Here is a 21,537-nt window from a genome sequence, read left to right as displayed (position 1 = left end):
TTTGGCATTATGGATAAACAACATTTTTTTCATATGCTACTAGTATATTTAATACAGTACTTGGGACATACAGGTAAAATAATTTTTTAAAAAGTATATATGTATTTCTCATTTAATATCTGAGTCATAAAAACATAACTGTATAGTCCTCTCATGGGTGATTAAACCACAAGTTATAACTTGGCAGGGAAGGGTCTTAAGGGTAACCAATAATCCAATATGTGTGTTAGAATAACAGTGACCTGGGTGTGGAGAAAGAGACTAGGTACATACGCAAGTTTCGCACCCAGGAGCTCACTTACTGGTTTTCCAGAGGTTTCTTACAGCACTGCCCAGCCTCCGGGTGGGCGGGCCCTGTGCTGAAGCTCCGCCCCTTGAGACTGTACAGGCGCTTCCTCTCTGAGAGGCTTGGCCAATCAGAAGGCGAGTCTTAACAAGGGTCTGAGGATGCGCGTGCCCCCTAACTCTAGTGCCTTCTGCGCAGCCTCGAAGGGGTGGGGCCTGGAGGTAGGCGGGGTTTCGCTCTGGCTTCTCGCGAAATTGGCTCTGGCAGGCACCGCGGGGACAATTTTGGAGGGGAGCAAGGGCTGGTCGAGCTTGGGGCGATGGACGCCCGCAACGGCCCCTCCCAGGCCTCAGGCCGGAGGGCTCGGCCCCTCAGGCCCAGGAAACAAAGCGCCCCTTCTGAGAAGAGGCCGGGTCCTCTTATGCGGCTGCCCATCTTCGGAGAAATGGGCAGGAAATGGAGAGGAAGTGGCGGTAGGCCAAGGGGGCCTAGGTGCTGGGATCGAAGGAGGAGCTGCCTAAACTCACCCTCCCTGACCTTCGCCCTCGATCACAGCGGCCATGACAGCGGGCGATGTCCTATGTTTATTTTTTACTTTTCCTGTAGTGCTGGGTGATACTTGCAGGCCTCTTGCGTCTGTCTGAAAGAGGGGAGTCTGGCAGGGGAGATAAGGCCCAGGAACAGAGACGTGCCCCCGGGACTTAAAAGAGACAGTGATCACTTAGTTGATACCGACCTGGGTCCTGGGACTCTTTGGTCAATAGAAATTGATAAGAGGCCAGAGGAGGAATTCAGGCAAGGCTTTATTGAGACTTGTGTGGTAGCCCCAGGCAGGGAGAATAAGTAACAATTCCTTTGCAGGATCCCTGAAGGGTGAACTGGTCCCTTGGTGGTGCTGTGTGCGGGGATCCTGCCCCCTTTTCTCTAGCACCTCAGAAGTGGCAGTTGGGTTTTGGCCTTTTGTACCTTTTGTTCCTAATTTGCCCAGCTGCACATGTGTGCAGTTGATTTTTAGTCCGTTGTAGTTTCTCTGTCTTCTGTTGCTATAGGAGACAGGTTTCCAGGATCAAATCACAGATCCCTGACTATCTTGTTTGACCCACAAGCCAGTGGGATGTCAAGGGCATTACAGCATCTTAAACTGTCAGCCAGATGTTCTACATGTTGGATGCTTACTATGTACTTTACACCTATTAAATATCTTCATAACAACCTCCATGCTACTAATTATCCTTGTTTTTCAGGCAGGGAAATGGAGACTCAGAGAATTGAGCTGCAGAAGTCCCGCAGCTAACCCGGTGGTGGAACCTGTCCCGCTTGTTTGTTTTTCATCTCAGGGCACTGCCTCTGGTTGGGCTGCTCTCCAAGGCCGTGCAGACCCATTGCCCAGCTGTGCCCTTGTCCCCACCCTCCCGAACAGTCACAACTGTTACAGGAAGATACTGGGTTCCAGGCTCTTGGGCCCTTCGGATCTGAGGTTCCTTCTGAAATCAGAGAACCTCCAGGAGCCCACAGAGGGAATGTCTCAAAGTGTGCTGGCCAGGAAGGAGACCAGACATGAAGGGCACTTCCTCTCTGCTCCAAAGGTGGCCAGGATGAGGCTGGCAGAGGATCAAGGGAAACAGGAGTGTTGGGTGAAGGGGGGCTTCCACTACTTCCTCCCAGTGGAAGAATGATGCTGGGAGAGCAGTTGCTTGACCCAAGGCTCAAGCTTTGTCTTTCTTTAACCCCTAAGCCTTGCACCAGATGGGGGGACTGCAATTCTGACCCCAGGTTGCAATTCTGACCCCCAGACAGTGTGCCCAGACTAGCCTGTGAAACTTTGAGCCCCTGGTCTGAGAATTCCTCTTCTCTGGGGCAGCTGCACGTGGCTTTGAGCTTCCTTTGAGCACAGGGACCTGAGTGTTTGCCAGACTCATCTAGATTCTCCTGATAACATGGGGAGTGGGTTGGGGGCTGTGAATGCAGAGTTTTTCCCTAATGTTCTGTCGAGTGGAAACGCCCCCTTCTGCTTATAGCTGACCTCCTACTTAGGACTGGAGGCTCTTGAAGAGGGTGTGTCACACGCACTTGTGCTCAACCTGTGGTTGTACGTTTTCTCTATAATAGGAGGTGAGTTAACAGGCATCACTGAGACTGGCTATGGAAACCGAATGTATAAGAAAGATGGGACCCTAAACACCTGCTGGTTGGCCCAGCCTCCACACCACCACTTCGCTTAGGTGTGAGATGCAGACTGTGTTCTGATCACGGGGAAGATGCCTTTGTCCGCCGTGGGTTTGGAATTCTTCCCAGAGTGATTAATTCTAGTGAGAAAGAGCCCTACGTTCCTAGAGCTGGCTCTCCAGTGAGGCCTTGCATCATTCTTTCCACTGTAAACTGTGCAACTGGCTTCTCCTGATCAGCCACACGTGTACCGCAGAAAGGGCTGGGCCTGACGTGGCCACCCAGGGGCATCACCCTCGTCCTGGAGGTTTTGCTGCCGCGTCCAAAGGCCCTGTCAAGTGGATGCTGGTCCCTCATCTCTTGGGCGCTCTCGGGGGAAGACTGCATCCTGAGCCACCTCATTGGCTGCCTGGGCTCTAGCACAGACCACTCAGCAGGGCTGGGAACCGGCGAGGGGCCGGGCTTCGGAGGCGGGACCACCCCAGGGGGAGGGGCTTGAGGCTGGCCGCGAGTCAAAGGCGGAAGTGCAGATAAACAGGATTCGAGTCATCGCTTAGATAAGCACTTTTGCTTCTGCACCACAACCTCCTGGAAAGCTTGCTTACCCTTTCCTGAGCACAAAAACAAACTTTCTAATCATAAGTAACATGCGTGCGACGTGAAGTCTGGCTGGTAGGACTTGTTATCTTTCTCTCATTGATGTCATCCAGCTTCCGAAAGTCTCTCTTAAGTAGAGGCTACTGGTTCATGTGTAGAAGAATGTTGGATATGAAAACTCAAGAGGGATGGGGCTGTGGGGCAGGTGGGCATGGAGATGTGATGCCCGCAGCCCTTCAAGGAGGGAGGGACGAGTTACCCTGGCTTCTGGAGTGTTGTCAGCGGACACCCTTCAGCTGTCAGCTCCTTTAGGAGATGCAGAGAGCTGCCCGGCCCCAGGTCCCTGCCTCCTGGATGGAGCTAGAGAGGCCTGCCTTTGGGTTCAACAGGGGAGTTTCTGCAAGACTGTCCCAGCTCCAGGGCTCCTCTGGGGTAGCCTGAAGCCCCCTCCTTTCTCCTCCACATGTGGTGACCCCAGAAGTCCTTTCTGATAAGCACTGTGAACGCAAGGCAGACTGTTCCCATGAGAACCCACCCTGCCCCTGTAACACAGGGACAACTGTGCATGCGTGTGTGTGTGTGTGTGTGAACTTGACATTATGGAAATGGTGAGAACAGACACAGAAAACAGACCTGTGGTTGCCAAGGGGGAGGCGGTGGAGGGAGGGAGAGATGGGAGTTTGGGGTTGGCAGAGGCAAACTATTATATGTAGGATGGATAAGCAGCAAGGTCTTACTGGATAGTGCAGAGAAGTATATTCAATAGCCTGTGATAAACCGTAATGGAAAATAATATTAAAAAAGAACATACATGTGTGTGTGTCTGTGTGTGTGTATAGGTGGAGCTAGTGATGAAGAACCCGCCTGCAAATGCAGGAGACAGAAGATCCCCTAGAGAAGGGCATGGCAACCCACTCGAGTAGTCTTGACCTGGAGAACCCCGTGGACAGAGGAGTCTGGTGGGCTACAGTCCATGGGGTCACACAGAGTCAGACACAACTGAAGCAACTTAGCACGCACATAACTGAATCACTTTGCTGCACAGCAGAATTAACACACTGTAAGTCAGCTACAACAGAAGGTTTTAAAACCTTGTACAGCTCAGGGAACCTTACTCAGTGTACTGTGGTCACCCACATGGGAGGGAAATCCAAAAACGGGGCTATGTATTTGTATAGCTGATTCACTTTGCTGTACAGTAGAAACTAACACAGCATTGCAAAGCAACTATACTCCAACACAAATTAATTTTAAAAATGATTTAAAATTAATTAAAAATAATTTTAAAAATGATTTAAAATTAATTAAAAATAATTTAAAAATTAATTTTTAAAAATTTACTTATTTTCTTACTTGACACAAAAAAAGAAATGTTGAAAGAATAATAGCACTTGTCTTCCAGAACTATCACAGGATCTTGACAGTCCCTAAGGTTCTTTTTAATATTTTGAGCTACTGTTATCAGTGTTAAGTTTCGTCTCGGTTGTGGCTTGTTCCTCTTATCATCATGAAGAAACCCTGAAGGTCTCACTTGATGTTTTTGGTCTTGCTCTCAGCTCTGAAAAACCAAGCGCCCGTGGTTAGAGTGACTTGCCCAAGCTCCGCAGGAGGCCAAGCAGGTTCCACTTGTTGAGGTTTTTCAATGTATTGAAAGGACAAAGAGGAAGAAATGTAAAAACAGGATGAAGAAATTGTATAAGAGAAAAATGTAGAGAAAATGGAATACACGATTCAAGAAGTGATGAGAGGATTTATAGATACAGCAGACAGGAATTCATTGAGCTATGGTCGGGTGACTGGCTGCAGATTTAAAATTGAGTGATAGATCTGATCTTTAAATATTTATTTATTTGGCTGCACCGGGTCTTAGTTGTAGCACATGGGATCTTTTAGCTGCAGCTTGTGAACTCTTAGTTGGAGCATGTGGGATCTAGTTCCCTGACCAGGGATGGAACCTGGGCCCCCTGAACTGGGAGCTCAGAGTCTTAACCATTGGACCAGCAGGGAAGTCCCAGATCTGGTCTTTCAGTCCTGTCAGTTGATGCCTCTCATGTCCAGTTTCTTTTGGCTAGAGCATCAGGGTCTCAAGAGGCTCTAAGGCCAGTTACAGAGGTGGATATAGGGTCTGGCACCTTAATTCTGTGCTCTCGCCTCCATAGTCATGTCCCATTCTGCACTGCTCAGCGTTTTGTGTTGATAAATCAAAAGAACAAATAAGTATGATGTGTTTGAATGAACCTTGTGTTACGGACTTGGCTATGGAGACCGCCATGACGATGTGATGGTTCTATCCCTGAACATCCGAGTTAAAGACGAGCCCTGGTGGTCCAGAGGTTGAGACTCTGAACTTTGGGGCTTCCCTGGTTAAGCATCCACCTTGCGGTTTAAGGGACACCAGTTCGATCCTTGGTCTGGGAAGATCCTACATGCCGAAGAGCAGCTCAGCCCGTGTGGTACAACTGCTGAGCCTGTGCTCCAGAGCCCGAGAGCTGAAACTAGTGAGCCCACATGCTGCGACTACTGAAGCCGGCACGCCTAGAGCCCGTGCTCTGCAGGAAGAGTAGCCACTGCAATGAGAAGCCCACACGCTGCAACGACGAGCAGCCCCCACTCGCCACAACTAGGGAAAGCCCACATGCAGCAACAGAGACCCACCACAGTAAAAAAAAAAAAAGAAATCTTAAGCAAAGACTCTGCACTTCCACTGCAGGGAACTGAGGTCCTGCATGTCGTACAGCCAAAAAATAAGTAAAGTAAATTTAAGTAAGCGTCTTTAGGGGAAAAAACAAGATTTAACTCTTTGTGATGTGCTGTGAGGTGGGGCCAAGAGCCCCTCCTCTTCTTCCTGGGAGTCTGGGTGATGGAGAGCAGGAAGGGGCGAGATTAAGATTTTCCCGGGCTCCAAGTTCTCAGAGGAGCATGGTGCTTTCCCACGACCCTCAAACCTTGGGGCCCACGGCTCACACGTGCCAGAACCTCAGATAGCTTCCCTCTGAATTCTCTAGCTGGCTTCCCTGGTGGCTCAGTGGTAAGCAATCCACCTGCCAATGCAGGAGGTGCGGGCTCGATTCCTGAGTTGGGAAGATCCGCTGGAGAATGGACTGTCTACCCACTCCAGTGAAATTCCATGGACAGAGGAGCCTGGTGGGTTACAGCCCATGGGGTCACAAAAGAGTCGGACACGATTTAGTGACTAATCAACACAGTACATTCTCTAACCAGAGGTCAGAAACTGAAGGTGACTTGTCTGCCTCTTGGTGTGGGGGAGTTGGGGTGGCACCACTCACTGTCACCACTGCGGAAGCCGAGCCCACACACCCCTCCCGGTCCCCACAAGCAGTAGCCAGGGAGCCAAGGAAGGGCTGGAGGCGGGAGGAAAGGAGCAGTGAGCCTTTTTATTGTGGATTAATACACTCGGTAGTAACAATTCCACACGATATTAAAACACTGCAGGAAAGTGGGTGTGGCACACCTGGAATTTTCTTTTTTTTTTTTTTAAATCAGAAATAAAAACCACTGGACATCCACGTACAGATGGGGTAGAACCTGCTAGAACCACAGATTGCTTCTGAGAACCTGGTGACCAGTCTTTACAACATTTGGCAATAGTCTCCGGGGACGGGGATGGGGGCGGGTGGGGGGGAAGTGGGCAGGGTATCGAAGTATGGCTTCTTTTCAGGGGACCCAGCCGCAGGCTCTTGAAGGACAAGTGACCTGTGGTGGCCTCCCCATGGCCCCGAAACTGCCCCTGATCACCCAGGCTCAGGGCAGAGGTCTAATGACTGTTTCCTGCCCGCCAGGAGGCTGGAGCTGCCTGAGCTGCCTGGAGGCCCAGTGAGTGCCAGACAGGGCGGCCAGGACATCAGAGGGAGAAAAAGCACCTTCTGCATTCCCATGGGGTGGAGGTCACAATTGAGTCACTTCGTTCTGGGCCTGGGGGTCGCCTTTGGAGAGGAAGGGGCAGCGGCACGCAATGGGGGCTGGGCCAGGCCCAGGGAAGCACTGCAGGCCGCAGAGGGGAGACTCAGCCATTGCCCAGCACTGCCTTTTGTGGGTGCGTGTGTACCTAATTCCCTCGGGATGTGGCTGAGAGGCACTGGCCTTATGGGGCACTTACAGTCTCCAAGACACCCTGAAAACTGTTTTCCTGCCGACAGGCATGCCAGAAAAGCATAAGCAGAACAGTGTCCTGTGTGCCCAGATGCTCCAGGCCTACCCTAGGGACTGTGATGTTGAAGAGGAAAAATAAAAAAGGAAAAAAGCGTTTTTTCCTCTGCTGGAAGGAAGCCCACAGCAGGGTTCCTACTGCCTGCCACCTCCCTAGGCTCTGAGGCTGTGGGTGGGTACCTGGGAGGCAGCTGGGCGGGTGTGGCCATGGGGTGGGGGCACAGTGGTCCCCACGCTCTCTGGGTCTCAGTTTACCCAGACCACTGAATCCCTGGGGTCTCAACTAGGGGACAGGGTGGGAACTCTAGCCCAGATCTGATTTTGCCTCAGGGTTTGAGGGGGTGGGTGGCCATCAGCTGGCTGAGCCTGGAGCCAGCGATGGGGCTGCTGAACTCAGGTTTCCCCCCACCCCTCTGCCAGGGGTCCTGAGCTTTGCTTTCTGCTGGCTTCTCCAGGGTCACTCGGCGGGGACACATGGTGGTGCTGGGCTTGGCACAACTGGCAGGGCAGGGGCTGGAGAGAGGGGCAGGTCTGGGTCCGGCTTCTCCCAATGAGATCAGGACCACTTGTCCTCTTTGGGGCCCGGCGGTGGGAGCCTGGGTCAGTGGGGGCTCGGGAAGAAGGCTGGGCGTGCGCAGACCGAGCTCTGGCTCAAGGGATTAAGGCTTCTGTCCCAGAGCGAAGGGTGACGGGTCAGCAGATGGCTCGTGGGCTGCCCTTGCTGCTCCTCTGCCCCTCAGGCTGAGCCCCACTGTGCCCTGGCTGCCCCCACCCCCACCCCTGGGGTGTGCCCACGGTTTCTGGAATAGGCTTTGTTCCATCCTGCTGTTTTGCCAAGGGTGGGCAGGTGGGGCCTCCCCACCCGGGGCTGCAGTGTAGGGGTCAGGGGCTCGGGGGCTTTTCCCAGTCCAATTGCAGGTGCGGGGGAGCCAGGCTCCCTGAGGCCCCAGGTGCTCCCGGACCAGCCGGAGAGAGCTGGGTGCTGGGGGAGGGGAGCTCGGCCCTGGGTCTGCACTCATGGGGTGCTGGGCATCCCACCAGCCTGTGCAGCCAGGCGAGGTCTGAGCCCAGGGGCATGAGAGGAGCAGAGGCTGTGGGTCCTGCCATCCCATGTGCCTTGGGCTGGCTGCCCAGGACCCTCGCGCTTAGCCTGGGAGCCTGACACCCCTGGCCGTAGGAGCGGGCAGCCTCTGGAGCTCAGGCTGTGGGGTCCTGGCGGCTGCAGGTGGCCCTGGCAGGTGAGGAGGGCAGGTGTGCATTCGGCCAGTCCTCCAGCCTCCTGCTCCTTGAACCGTCCATATCACAGCATAGGAAACAGCCATTGTAAAAAGCCCCCGCCCCGTCCATCACTGGCCACGCCAGGACACCTTACAAACACTCCGGGTGGTCGGGTGTGAGGGGGAGTGGAGCGCGGCAAGCGCCTCTCCATGTCTGGGCAGAGGCTCCCATCTCCGCGGCTTCTGCAGCAACTTTCAGACAATCTCACACCTTTTCAAACCCGGAAGCACCAGGCGCCCCGGGCAGGTCTCCCCAGGTGGCATTTCTGTTGGAAAAATGGCCATGGAGATGCAGAAAGCAGAACAAAACAAAACACGGAGAAGCTAAACAGGGCCGTGGCCTCTTAGCTGCCCACGCCAAAGTCTCCTGCTTAAAACTAAAGAAAACACAGCTGGACATCTCAGTGGCCCGGGGCACAAGCTGAAAGTCCCTTTCTGGGGTGGGCGGGAGCCGCAGCGTGGCTGGAGGGTGACGCTGGCCAGAGGAAAGCCACGCAGCGGGGTGGCCCTGGGGGACAGTGTTTGACGGGCAGAGCTGCCCTCCGGGCCCCTACAATCCACGTGTGCATTGTTACATGACCCAGCTTCGCCTCAGATTCAGCCGATGACGCCTGATCTTAGTGGTATGGAATTACAAGGTTTTAAATGAAAAGGAGAAAAATTTCCGCAAAAGGGTGCATAATGTCCCTCCCCCCCAACTCCCACCCAATGTTACTCCGCTAAACAGCCTCCCACCTCCCCAGAAAAGCATCACATCATCCACTTGGCAGAAGTCTTCCCAAATGGCCAAGGGTGTGAGACTTGCTACCTGCCTGGGCCGCCCACGCCAGTGGTGGATTCACCCACCTCCTTCCCTTCCCCCCTCCGGCCCAGTTCCGCCCCAACCACGATTCAAATGGCAGTTCAGTTTTCAGAAATTGTCACCACATCGCTGGGGCATGTCAGCTATTCCCCATCGGAAGTGGTGGTGAAGCCCGACCCCTGACGGGGCTGCGATACTGGGTCTGGTAATCCATTTGAACCCAGACACTAAATTTTACTCCATGTGGGCAGTGGTGACTGTTTGCATTTCTTTCGGAATTAAGAGTTTTCCTTGATTTGATGCCCTGGCTGGGGGAAGGGGAGCGGGGTGGAGGAGTTGAGCGAGCGAGACAACCAAGCTATAGGATAATACAAGGCTTCTTGTCCTTAAAGGGGTTCTCGGAGGCAGGGACTCCCACCAGCAGGGGGTCGTTCCGGGCGTGCTGCTCACAGTAGCTCATGAGTTCGGAGGAGGCTTTGGAGACCTGGGTGTGGGCACAGGAGGAGAGAGGAAAGATGAGAAAGCGCCGAGGCTCCGTGTCCCCAGAAGCCAAAAGACGGAGACAACCCTAGTGCCCGTCACCTGAAGACACACACCGTGTCCCACACACAGGGGAGCACCACTCAGCCACAGAAAGGAGAGAAGCCCCGACACTTGGTACCACGTGGATGGACCCTGAGGACACGATGCTCAGTGAGAGAAGCAGACACAGAAGGACACACAGGGTGTGACTCCACTGATGGGAAACGTGCAGAACAGGCCAATCCACAGACGCAGAGAGTGGGTTCCTGGTTGTCAGGGGCTGGGGTGCTAGTGGGGACAGTGACTGTTAACGGAGAGGGGGGCTTCTTTTTGGGGGTGATGGAATGTTCTGGAATTAGGTGGCGCTGATGGTTACACAGCACTGTCAACACACAAAATATCATTAGTGGTCAATTTTATGCGTGTTCTACTGGAATTTTAAGATTAAAGAAGCAGCCGCAGGACTGAACCCCCTCCAGCAGAGCTTGTGTGGAGTCTGAAGGGAAGGTCAGGGGAGGGTTGGGTCTAAGTCTCCATGTCCGTCCAAGAAAGGACCTGATGGGGGAGAGCCCGGATGGCAGGTGGACCAGCATGGGGGACAGGCCCTTCAGTGGTTGATTCCTATGCTGTCTGACCAGTGGGGTTGCCATGACCATGGTGAGGAAGCTGACACTTAGGACCCTCTGCATCAGGGTCCCCAGAAGAAGAGGGAGAAGAGGAAGGGACTGCCTAACCGGCGCTGGGGAGGCTGACCTGGGGAGAGCAGTGTCTGGTGTCCAGTGCAGGGAGGGCAGGGGTGGGGGCAGGCTGCACTGTCCAGGCTGCCCACTCCAGCCCCGTTTTGAGTCTTGGGTGCGGCACATCTCTGCGGCCCCAGCCCTTGACTCTTTGGCAGTCCCCTCCCCACTCGTAGAAGCGGCGGGCAGGGGTTCTCTGGAAAGTCTGCAGAGGAGCCTCTGCGTGGGCCCCCGGCTCGGATTCTGTTGCTCCGCCTGGATCCCTGGAGACAGGATGCCATGTGCCTTCAGCCTCGGCTCCCTGCCTCTCCCTCGGGCTGGCCCTGCCGTCCCTGGTCGCCGTCTTGGGGCCACAAAACCTCAGGAGCGACTGGGAGGGAGATGGGTCATGCCCGACTCTGCTCCTCCCCACGTTCAAAGGCTGCCGGGGAGCCCTCCCAACATCAAACGGGTGGGTGAGTCAGCAATCTCTGCCAGGGCTGGGACTGGCGGAGGAAACCACTTCAACCAGGCTGCTCTGTCTTCAGCCTTGAGGAATGCTTTGAGTGCTCAGAGTCCTGGAACATTCAGACGCCTCGTGGGGGGCCCCCCAACCCCACCCGGGGGTTGCAGCGACCTCCTTCCACCTGGCTGGGCTGGAGGTGCAAGGCTCTCAAAGATCCTCCCCTTCCCACCACAGGGCCACGGGGCGAGTGTTTGCACTGAGCAATGACAGAAGATGACGGTGCTGGGAGAGGCAAACCCTGAACAAACACGTGGGTGATGGCTGATTTTATGTGTTCACTTGGTGAGGCCATGGGTACCTGGCTGTCTGGTCAAAGGCCAATCTAGATGTCTCTTATTGTTGTTGTTTGGTCGCTCAGTCGTGTCCAACTCTTTGAGACCCCATGGACCTGTAGCCCACCAGGCTCCTCTGTCCATGGGATTTCCCAGGCAAGAATACTGGAGAGGCTGGGATGCCATTTCCTTCTCCAGGGGATCTTCCCAACCCAGGAATTGAACTGGGGTCTCCTGCATTGCAGGTGGATTCTTTACCAGCTGAGCTACCAGGGATGAGATTAACGTTTAAATTTAGACGAGATTAACATTTAAATTGATGGACTTTGAATAAAGCAGATCACATGCCCTAATGTGGGTGGGCCGCATCTGATCAGTTGAAGACCTTCAGAGAAAAGACTGCTTGATGGCCTTGGGGCTCGAGCTCTTGGGAGGAGCAGCAGCTCTTCCCTGGGTCTCCAGCCCATCGTCCAGCCCTGCAGACTTCAGAACTGCCAGTTCCATGATTGCGTGACCTAGTGCTTTAAACTGCCTCTCATGCTCCCTCTCTCTCTGTAATATATCATCATATATCTCTGACTAATGCAGTGGGCAGTTGGAGCCTGGCTAATGAGGGAGCGTAAACCACCAGTGTCTTCCAGACAGAGACTCCCTGGCCCTCGCCCGGCCACCTGCAAGCTGGGGTCTGTGGCAGGAGTCAGCTGCTTGGAGGCGGCTCGGTATCCTTGGCAAAGTGGACACAGGTTTGGTGAGAAGATGATTTTGAAAAGTGGCACACACCTTTCTTGTGTAAGAGGGCATGATTGGCCCATTGGTCCTTAATCTTTGAAAGCTCTGGATGTCATCCTGATGTCCACTTGTGGACTTAAGATGCAGCTATATAAATACATGTATCCCTCCACACATGGGAGCATCACTCAGCCATGAAAAGGAGAGAAGTCCTGACACTCACTACCACGTGGACAGACCCTGAAAACACAATGCTCAGTGAGAGAAGCAGACACAGAAGAACACACGGGGTGTGATTCCACTGATGGGAAACGTGCAGAGCAGGCAGATCCACGGACACAGAGAGTGGGTTCCTGGTTGTCAGCCTTGTCTGGGCTGGGGAGGGGATGGGGGTGACTGCTAATGGGGACAAGGTTTCTTTTGGGGGTGATGGAATGTTCTGCAATTAGTCATGATGGTTGCACAACATTTTCAGTTCACCAAATGCCACTGAATTGTGCACTTTAAAAATGGTTAACTTTATACAAATAATTAAAAAGGAAAAGCCTGCCAAGCTCACTGCCCAATTATGCAGTATCTTATTTGTTTTGCATGTTCCTGGTCCCTGATGGGTTAAGCATTTGTGAGGAGGAACTGCTTGTCCTTTTTCTTAGCATAAAAATCAAACATGCTTATTTCCAAAAATGCAATCCATGCAGAAATGGCAAAAGTAAACATTGAAAGGCCCCGTGTCCTCCCTTGCCCAGGGCCGGGTCTCTGACTTCTCTTTGCATCTATCACAAGGGAGTGACACAGAGCTCTGAGAATGAGGGGCCAGAAGAGAAAGCGCCTGCCTTATGCTCACCCTCTTGGAGGGGCCCCATCTGGCCTTCTCTGGGGCCATCCAGGGATGGACCCCAAGGGCTGAAGTGGGCTCACAACAGACCTTGAGACCTGCCTCTGGTCTCACCGTGTTTATGAAGCACACTGGCACATCTATCCTCACAACAACCCACAACCTGGCTTAATAGGAGGTGTGTCTTTCTGCTGAGACAATGGAGGCTCAGAGAGGCTAGGCGAGTGGCCCAAGGTCACACAGCAAGAGGCACAGTCAAGTGCAAAACCCTCTGTCATGCTAGCCTCTGTGCCCACCCTTTGCTGTGGGTGTGTTCAGCGGCCCCTCCCCTACTCACCTTAATGCGCTCGATCCCAGCTTCAATGCGGAGCTGCTCCACCAGCTTCCGAGCCTGGGCTATGTTGTTAGTGGCTGACATTGTCTGCCATCAGCTCTGGGCCTCCGTCGTCCAGAGAGCTGGGTGGGGAACAGATGGACATGTAAACTGACTCGTAAAGTTCTGGGACTGCAGGTGGGGGATGGCGAGGAGGGGTGCGCCCCTGTTCCCCAGGCTGGGCCCCAGGCTGGGGCCCCTAGCCTGGCCACCCTGCAGTCATGATGCCTCTGTCCCCTGGGTCATGGTGGGTGTGTGCATGTCCTTCAGCCATGTCGTGTCCGACTCTTTGCAACCCCATAGGCTGTAGCCTGACAGGCTCCTCTGTCCCTGGGGATTCTCCAGGCAAGAATACTGGAGTGGGTTGCCATGCTCTCCTCCGGGTGAGCTTCCCAACCCAGGGATTGAACCCAGCCCTGGTGAGAGGTCTGGCCCAGAGCACCTTTTCCCAGTCCCCTCCATGGTTGGTCGGGAGTGAGTGCTCCCAGGACGTGACCACCCAAGGGCCCCAGGAGAGCTCACAGCCCCACTCCTGGCTGACTCAGAATGGGGGGACTTTCTCTGATTCCTGCACCTGCTCCTCCCCCAACATGGCTGGCACTGAGGCCGGTCATTCTCTCTAGGGGGCTGTCCTAGGCCTTGTGGGGTGTAGACCAGCCCTCTGGATGCCAAGAGCGCCTCCAGTGTGACAACCAGTAATGTTCCCAGATATGGCCCAATGTCTGCTGGAGGCAGAGTTGCCCGGGGCTCGACCCCTGGCCCTGGATGCAGGCAGATTACGTGAGCAGCCTATACCCATGGGTCCTGGGTACCCTACTCTTCCTCTGGAGGGCCTGGGCCAGCTTCCTGCCTTCATTTGGTCATATGTCCAGTGAATTGAAATATAATTAAATATAAAATGTCTTGGGACTTCCCTGGTGGTCCAGTGGTTAGGACTCCTAGCTCCCAATGCAGGGGGCCTGGGTTAGGTCCCTGGTCAGGGAACTAGATCCCACATGCCACAACTCAGAGTCCTCATGCTGCAACTAAATAAAAAAGATCCTGCATGCCACAACAAGATCGATGATCCTCTGTGCCTCAGCTAAAACCTGGAGTGACCAAATAAACAAATATTTTTCAAAAAACCCATTTTCACCTGACTTACATCCATGTTCAATTAGTTATGAGAGTGCTCTTTAGATGAGACCATATGGTATGGAGGGCTTCCCTGGTGGCTCAGACGGTAAAGAATCCAGCAGCAATGTGGGAGCCCTGGGTTCGATCCATGGGTTGGGAACATCCCCTGGAGGAGGGCACAGCAACCTACTTCAATATTCTTGCCTGGAGAATCCCCATGGACAGAGGAGCCTGCTGGGCTACAGTCCATGGGGTTGCAAAGAGTCAGACACGACTGAGCAACTAAGCAAACATATATAGTCATGCAAAATTTTTTTCTTTTCCTTAAGGTGGTTAAAAATCCTACCTATTTCATCCAATCCATGTTTAGTGAGCCCTAGGATAAAGGTTCTCAATTGAGATCATCCTGCCCCCTGTGGATACTGGGTGATGTCTGGAGACATCTGTGGTCGTCAGAACCTGGGATGTTGCTCAGCCCTGACAGTGCCCAGGGCGGCCCCCCACAGTGGATGACCCAGCCCCAAATGTTGACAGCTCCAAGGCTGTGAAATGGAATCTGATCCCAACTCACACTAGACAGTAGGATAAACCCTCGATGGTCAGATGGTGTGAACCAGGGTGACTCCAGCGTCTGTGAGTCACCTACCCTCTCTCCCACTCAGACATGTATTTATTTATTTATTTGGCTCCTCTGTACCCTTGCAGGATATTAGTTCCTGGGCCACGACTTGAATCTGGGCCCATGGCAGCGAAAGTGTGGAGTCCTAGCCACTGGACTCTACCTGGGAATCCCTGAGGTGTGTATTTAGGTGTGAGCAGCATCTGAGGACCTCAGGGATCACATGGTCAAGGAACCCAGTGTCCTGTGGGGTCCACTGGATCCCTAACCCAGGGCTCTCACCCAGAGAGATCCTGTCCCCAGGAACACTGGGCGACGTCTGGGGATGTCTGTGGTTGTCATGACAGGGGGAGGGGCTTCTGGCATTGAGATCATAGCAGAGAATGACCTAACCCCAGTGAGCGCATTGTCTGGGTTGAGAAAGCTCCCAGTGGGTCTCCATGGTATTAGTTGGATATGGAGTATGCAAAGCCCAGGTTCAGGAGCCCAAATTCGTGGGTCCCAGGGAGCCGCCTGGCCAGGCTGGCACTGAGCCAGGTCATTCAGCAGCAGTATGTGCTTCAGTCATGATCCACTGCGCCTCTGTCTGTTTTCCAGTCAGTACACAGGGGCAGTTGCCGAAAAGGAAAGGCAGATTCCAGGTTTTCAAAAAATTTCCCACTGGGCAATAAAAAGGAATAGACTGGGACTTCCCTGGTGGGCCAGGGGCTAAGACTGCACTCCCAATGCAGGGGGCCTGGGTTCGATCCCTGGTCAGGGAACTAGAGCCCACATGCCTCAACTAAAGATCCCCTGTGCTGAAATGAAGACTGAAGACTCAGCGTGTTGCAACTAAGACCTGGCATAGCCAAATAAATATTAAAAACAACAACAACAAAAGGAATGCACTGTGGAAGTGTACGTCCTGGATGGCCCTCCAAGAAATCGCTCGAAGTGAAAAGGGGAGCCCCCAGAGTCACATGCTGTGTGGTTCTGCATACAGAACATCTCTGAGATGTCAAGGTAGTAGAGATAAGGAGGGATTCCTGGTTTCCGGGGGGCGGTGGCCTGGGGAGGGGTCTGGGTAGACAGGTGCACACCAGGGGTCCTCACTCAAGAGCCAAGTATCCTGACTGTGTGTGTGTGTGTGGGGGGGGTCACGGGTCTGCCAGGGTGGGGGATGAACTGGCAAAGATCTTAGTACATGCACACAAGTCAAACCGCAGGAATCTGTGTCAACAGGTGATACAGGGCCTTTCTGTCAGTGATCTGATATAACTGTGTGAATCTACAGTGATCTCAATCCAAGTTTCCATTAAAAAAAAAAAAAATCCCTTCTGTGCTGCTGCCTGCCCGCCTGCCTCTCTGCCAGACATCCCGGCCCCTCTCTGGGCCAGAAAAGGCCTGAATGTGTCTGCTCCCGGCGCGCGGGGCCCACGTGTGGGCTCCCGGAGTGCTCTGATTCAGCACAGTGCTTCAAAGCGGCCACAAAACATCCAGCTCAGGGAAAACCACCCTTGGTTCAACTTAAAAATACCGAAATTACTCAGTGCTAAATATAGACGCTGACAGAGAACAAACGGGGTGGCCCCATGGCATGTTTTCCTTGGAAGGCTGGGGAGTCCTGCTCAGCACCCACACTTGGAATGTCCACCAGGGCCCTGGGAGCCCAGAACACCCTGTGGGGCCACCCCAACCATGGCCTCCCTCGTGGGCACTAAGCCCCTCAGCGCTGCTGGCTTCCTCTTCTGGGCATGAAACCCTTGAGATGCCCTCCGGGCTAGGTTATAACCCCGGACACCTGGGGATGGCCCCAGGGGGCTTCCTTGGGCTTTGTGTGCTGTGTGCAGGTATGTGTGCACACATGTGTGCATGAGTGCGTCTGTGTCTGTGCATGCATGCCTATGTGTCTATGAGTTTGTGTGTGCATGCATGTGCGTCAGCATGTATCCATGTGTGGGCATGAGTGGCTGAGACCAGACATGGCCATGGCACGGCTACATAGACAGCAGACTGAAGCCTGGTCCTGGCAGAGGCAGGCCCAGCCCAGCCTCACCGCGTGTCCCTGGGGTTAGGTCAACTCCCTCGGGCAGGCACAGGCGCTGAGTCAGCCCAGGAACATTCCTCACCACACGTGATGCCCCAGGCACCTGACCTGGCCAGGCCTGCCTGGGCCCAGCGGAGTCTTGGAAGTCCCTTTGACGCCAGGCAGGGCCTTGGGAAGCTGCGGGGGGAGAAGGTGGGAGCGGGCCCTCCAGGAGGGAGTGAGGAGGCGGTTGGAGCTGCAAACCGTGGTCAGGTTCCCGCCTGGGGAGAGGCCAGTTCAGGCCTGGTGAGGCCAGGGGCATGACTTGGGGGTGAGGTTTGCCTAAAAATAGAAGCTTAACAGACGCCACTGGGCCCTGGCTGGCCTCCCAGTAAAGGGCCGGGAAGTCACTGGGGTCAGGCGGGCTCCCACAGAAGCGTTGAGGGCGTGTGGCAGAGAGGCAAAGGCTGTGTGGGCCGGAGCGCCCAGGAGGCTTTGTGAGCTGGGCTGATGACAGACAGGGTCAACCCTGAGCACTACAGACCCCAACCTGGGTGCCAGGCCCCAGTGCACATGAGGATCAGCCATAACCAGGGGAGGACAATGATTCTCCACAGTGGGCTGCAGGATGGCTGGATGGGGGGACACCTCGTTTGAACAGGGTCACCTCAGGCCCTGCTCACACTAAGGCTGGATCACTCTCTGTGGGGATATGTCCTGGGAGCTGTGGGGTGTGGAGCAGCCTCCCTGGCCCCTACACCCTTGATGCCAGGAGCCCCCCATCCCCCCGAGTTGTGATGAACCACAGATGTCCCCAGACACCACCCAATGTCCCCTGGGAGCAGGATTTAAAGCTTTAGTGGAACTCTCTTATCAGAAGACCCTCTGCAGCTAAAAGAGATTCTTTTAGGAAAATACAAACAGTTTTTTCGGAACTGAGATGGTTCAGCTTGAAGTGAAGTGGTACTGAGCAGAACAGAAGTTTGTTTCCAAACAGGTTTTAAATTTCTTAGCATCTGGGAATTCCCTGGCATTCCAGTACTTGGGACTCCACGCTTTCACTGTGGAGTCGGTGGGTTCAATCCTTGGTCGGGGAACTAAGATCCCACAAGTGGTTCGGCCTGGCAACAACAGCAAAATATGAGATAAAATTTCTTAGTATCCAACAACCTGGCTGGGAGAAGTCACACAGGGTCAGTGGCTCCCTTGAACTTAACCAACAACACCTCTGAAGCGGGAGCGAGTGCAGCCTTCCCGGTGGGGGTGGGGGCAGGGTGGGAGGCAGAGGTCTTGCAGAAAGAGCAGACCTGAATTCTGCCCCAGATTCCCAAGCTGTGCGGCTCTAAGCCACAGTTAGCTTTGCTCAGTGCTCAGAGCGACACCCCCTCTCAAGCACTGGGCCTGGCCAACCTCCAGGTCCCCAAGTTCCTATGCTGGGGGTCAGGGACCCTTGAGGTCGGCAGCCATGGCGGGCCAGCCCTACAAACACAGCTGCCGGGGAGACGGGATGAGAGACAAGGTGACCTAGACCTCCTGTGCCCAACCAACGTGGACCGGCAGGTTTGCTGGAAGCTGTTGAGAAATCTTGCTCCTTGCGCAGTTTGCTGGCAGCTTGGTGGCCACTCCCCTCACCTGCCCAGGGGCCAGGCAGGGCAGGGTGTCACAAAGGATGGGGGGGAGAGAGGGGCAGAGTTTGAAGTGAATCGAGTTAAAACTAGGAGTGGATGGAATCAGTAGCAGAGTCAGAGATGGAGAGATGTAGATGGCCTATTTCCTCCGCCAGCCTGAATGCCTGCAGGGCCCTCCCCTTGAGCTCAGAAGCAGAGGTGAGACTGAGGTGAGACTTCCAGCTGGGCTCGGAGCCCACGACACCGGTCACGTCCAGCCACTTTCCTGCCATCTTTGGACATGGTTACTGGCCTTTTCCTGGTAGGTGATCCTCGGTTGTGAAACTCTCCTGCTAAGTCCACAGAGCCTCTGGTCTCAGTCCAGGGGATGAGGCTGCCTCCCCGTTCCTAAAGATAAAGTCTGGAAATGGGAGACCCTGGACTCACAGCCTGGCTCTGCCCTGGCCTGGGGCTGGGCTTCCTCAACTGGAGAAGAGGGCAGATGTTCTAAGAGCTGAGAATAGGACTTCCCAGGTGGTCTAGTGGTTAACACTCCACCTTTCAACGCAGAGGATGTAGGTTCGATCCCTGGTCGGGGAACTAAGATCTCACATGCCCTGCGGCAACTAAGCCCATGAGCCACAACTACTGAAGTCTGTACTCCCTAGAGCCTGTGCTCTGCTACTGCAGAGTAGCCCCTGCTTGCCACAACTAGAGAAAGCCTACGTGCAGCAACAAAGACCCAGTGGAGCCAGAAATAAATAAAGTAAAAAATAAAAGTCAAGGGCTTCCCTAGTTAAGAATCGCCTTGTAATGCAAGGGACACTGGTTCCATTCCTCATCTGGGGAGATCCCACATGCTTCGGGGCAACTGAGCCCATGCAGCACAGCTACTGAAGCCCCTGCACCCTAGAGCCCATGCTCCGCAACAAGAGAAGCCATTTCAGTGAGAAGCCTGTGCATCGCAACAAAGAGTAGACCCCACTTACTGTAACAAAGACCCACCAAGCCAAAGAAATAAATAAATCTTAAAAAAACTAATAAAAGCTGAGACTGGATCCCCATTGGTCATTCTGTGGCTCTAAGATCACAATGATCTATGTCCCTGGCCTCCTCCTTAGCCATCTGGACCTTGAATAAACCTTTCTCTCTGCAGATTCCACTCGCACAATGGTGGCCACCCCGTGTGGACACCCTTCTGATGAGGGCAGTGGGCAGAGCTGCACAGGGTAGAGATGCTCAAAGGCACTGAAGGACCATTGAGAAAGTGAAGGATTTCCATCCCGAATCTGGGGAGGGGGATGGAAGCCCAGGAGTCTGGCTTTGGGGCTGCCTTTTCCTGGGGTGGAGGGTTTGCCAAGAGGCTGAGGGGGTCTCACAAGGCTAGGAGTACAGAGGTTGAGATCCAAGGCTTCCTGAGGGGAGACAGATTGGGGAACCCCCACCTCCTTGATATGAGCTGGGATGAGTGCTTCCTTCTAAGGAAAGGATCCACAGGCAGCAGACAGGCCATCACGGCAATTGCAGCTGAGTTCTGAGTAACCTCAGTCCCCAACACCAGATTGATGTGACCCTAAATGCCGAGCAGAAGTAAATGGAAGTCTGTCCTTTCTGGGAGAAAACAGCATCACTTTAGGCTCCATGTTATTTCTACAAATGAGTCATCAGGCACAATATCTAGCACACAATCAGGAAAGACCAGGCAGGACTTCCCTGGTAGCCCAGTGGTTAAGACTTCACACTCCCAGTGCAGAGGGTGGGTTTGATCCCTGGTCAGGGAACTAGATCCCACATGACGCAACTATAATAAGAGTGTGTGTGCTGCAGTGAAGACTGAAGATCCCATGTGCCACAACTAAGACCAAATAAATAAATAGATATTTTTTTAAAAAGAAGAAATGACCAGGCACACAAGAAGACAAGACCATATAAATAAAAATCGGCAGAAATAACAGGCTATACCAACAGGCCCCAGGGGTTCCATACACTAAAATTGACAGAGTTTAAAATAACTATATTAACAGTGTTAAATAAGTGAGGCTGGTATTTTGGCAGCAAATTGGAAGCTAAAGAAAAAGACTGAATGGGTGTATAGAAACTGACAATATATGAAATGAACACAACAGAAGAAGCAATATCATTAAAGACAACTAAGGAGAAAATTAGTGAACCAGACGATAGCAAATATCCAGATCGAAGCATGGACCACATGAAATGAGGTAAGAGACACAGATGCAGTAAGGTATGCATGTGTGCTAAATCACTTCAGTCATGTCTGACTCTTTGAGACCCCATGGGCATGAGACAGGGATTGAACCCGTGTCTCTTATGTCTCTTGCATTGGTAGGCATGTTCTTTACCACTAGTGCTCCCTGGAAGCTCTGGTAAGGTCTGACACATGTCAGAGCTCCAGAAGTGGGAGAGAGAATGGAACAGAAGCAATCTTTGAAGAGATACTGATAAGTTCCCAAAACTGACAAAAAACAAAAACAAAAAACTCTTAAGTCACAGATTCAAGAAGCTCTAGAACCTCAGGCAGGAGAAACATTTTAGAAATGGACAGAGAAATGGCCAATGGGCACATGAAACAGTGCTCAATGATTAGTCATCAGGGCAAGAATAACTGAAAACCATCATGGAGTCTGCTTCGAAGCTGCTAGAGTGGCAAAAATCTAAAAGACCGACAACACCAAGTCCTAGCGAGGATGAAGAAACAGAAAGTTTCACACGTTACTGGCAGAACCGTGCAACTGCTCTGGAAAGCGAGTTAGCAGATTCTTATAAGGTTAATCCACTTGCCAATGCAGGAGCCTCAGGAGACACAGGTTCAATCCCTGGGTTGAGAAGATCCCCTGAAGGAGGAAATGCCCATCTACTCCAGTATTCTTGCCTGGGAAATCCCATGGAAAGAGGAGCCTGGTG

General features: G+C 53.3%; 1 protein-coding gene across 5 annotated transcripts in view; it reads right to left on the bottom strand.

The window, feature by feature from the left end:
• Positions 1-6,424: 6,424 nt before the first annotated feature.
• The window catches only part of GNG7 (G protein subunit gamma 7), a 137,424-nt gene continuing 122,311 nt past the window's right edge, over positions 6,425-21,537 (bottom strand). For all 5 annotated transcript variants that reach the window (XM_043912075.1, XM_043912074.1, XM_043912072.1 and 2 more), the window contains 2 exons: positions 13,233-13,351; positions 6,425-9,779 (listed from right to left, as the gene is read on the bottom strand). In XM_043912075.1, the coding sequence (XP_043768010.1) occupies positions 9,654-9,779; positions 13,233-13,313 (207 nt within the window). In that variant the 5' untranslated portion in view covers positions 13,314-13,351 and the 3' untranslated portion in view covers positions 6,425-9,653. The remainder of the gene's footprint in view (positions 9,780-13,232; positions 13,352-21,537) is intronic.

The sequence above is a fragment of the Cervus elaphus genome, chromosome 9, assembly GCF_910594005.1.
Source record: "Cervus elaphus chromosome 9, mCerEla1.1, whole genome shotgun sequence".
Taxonomy (NCBI): Eukaryota; Metazoa; Chordata; class Mammalia; order Artiodactyla; family Cervidae; genus Cervus; species Cervus elaphus.
Note: the sequence above shows the minus strand (reverse complement) of the source record. Positions and strands in the feature narration are given on the sequence as shown.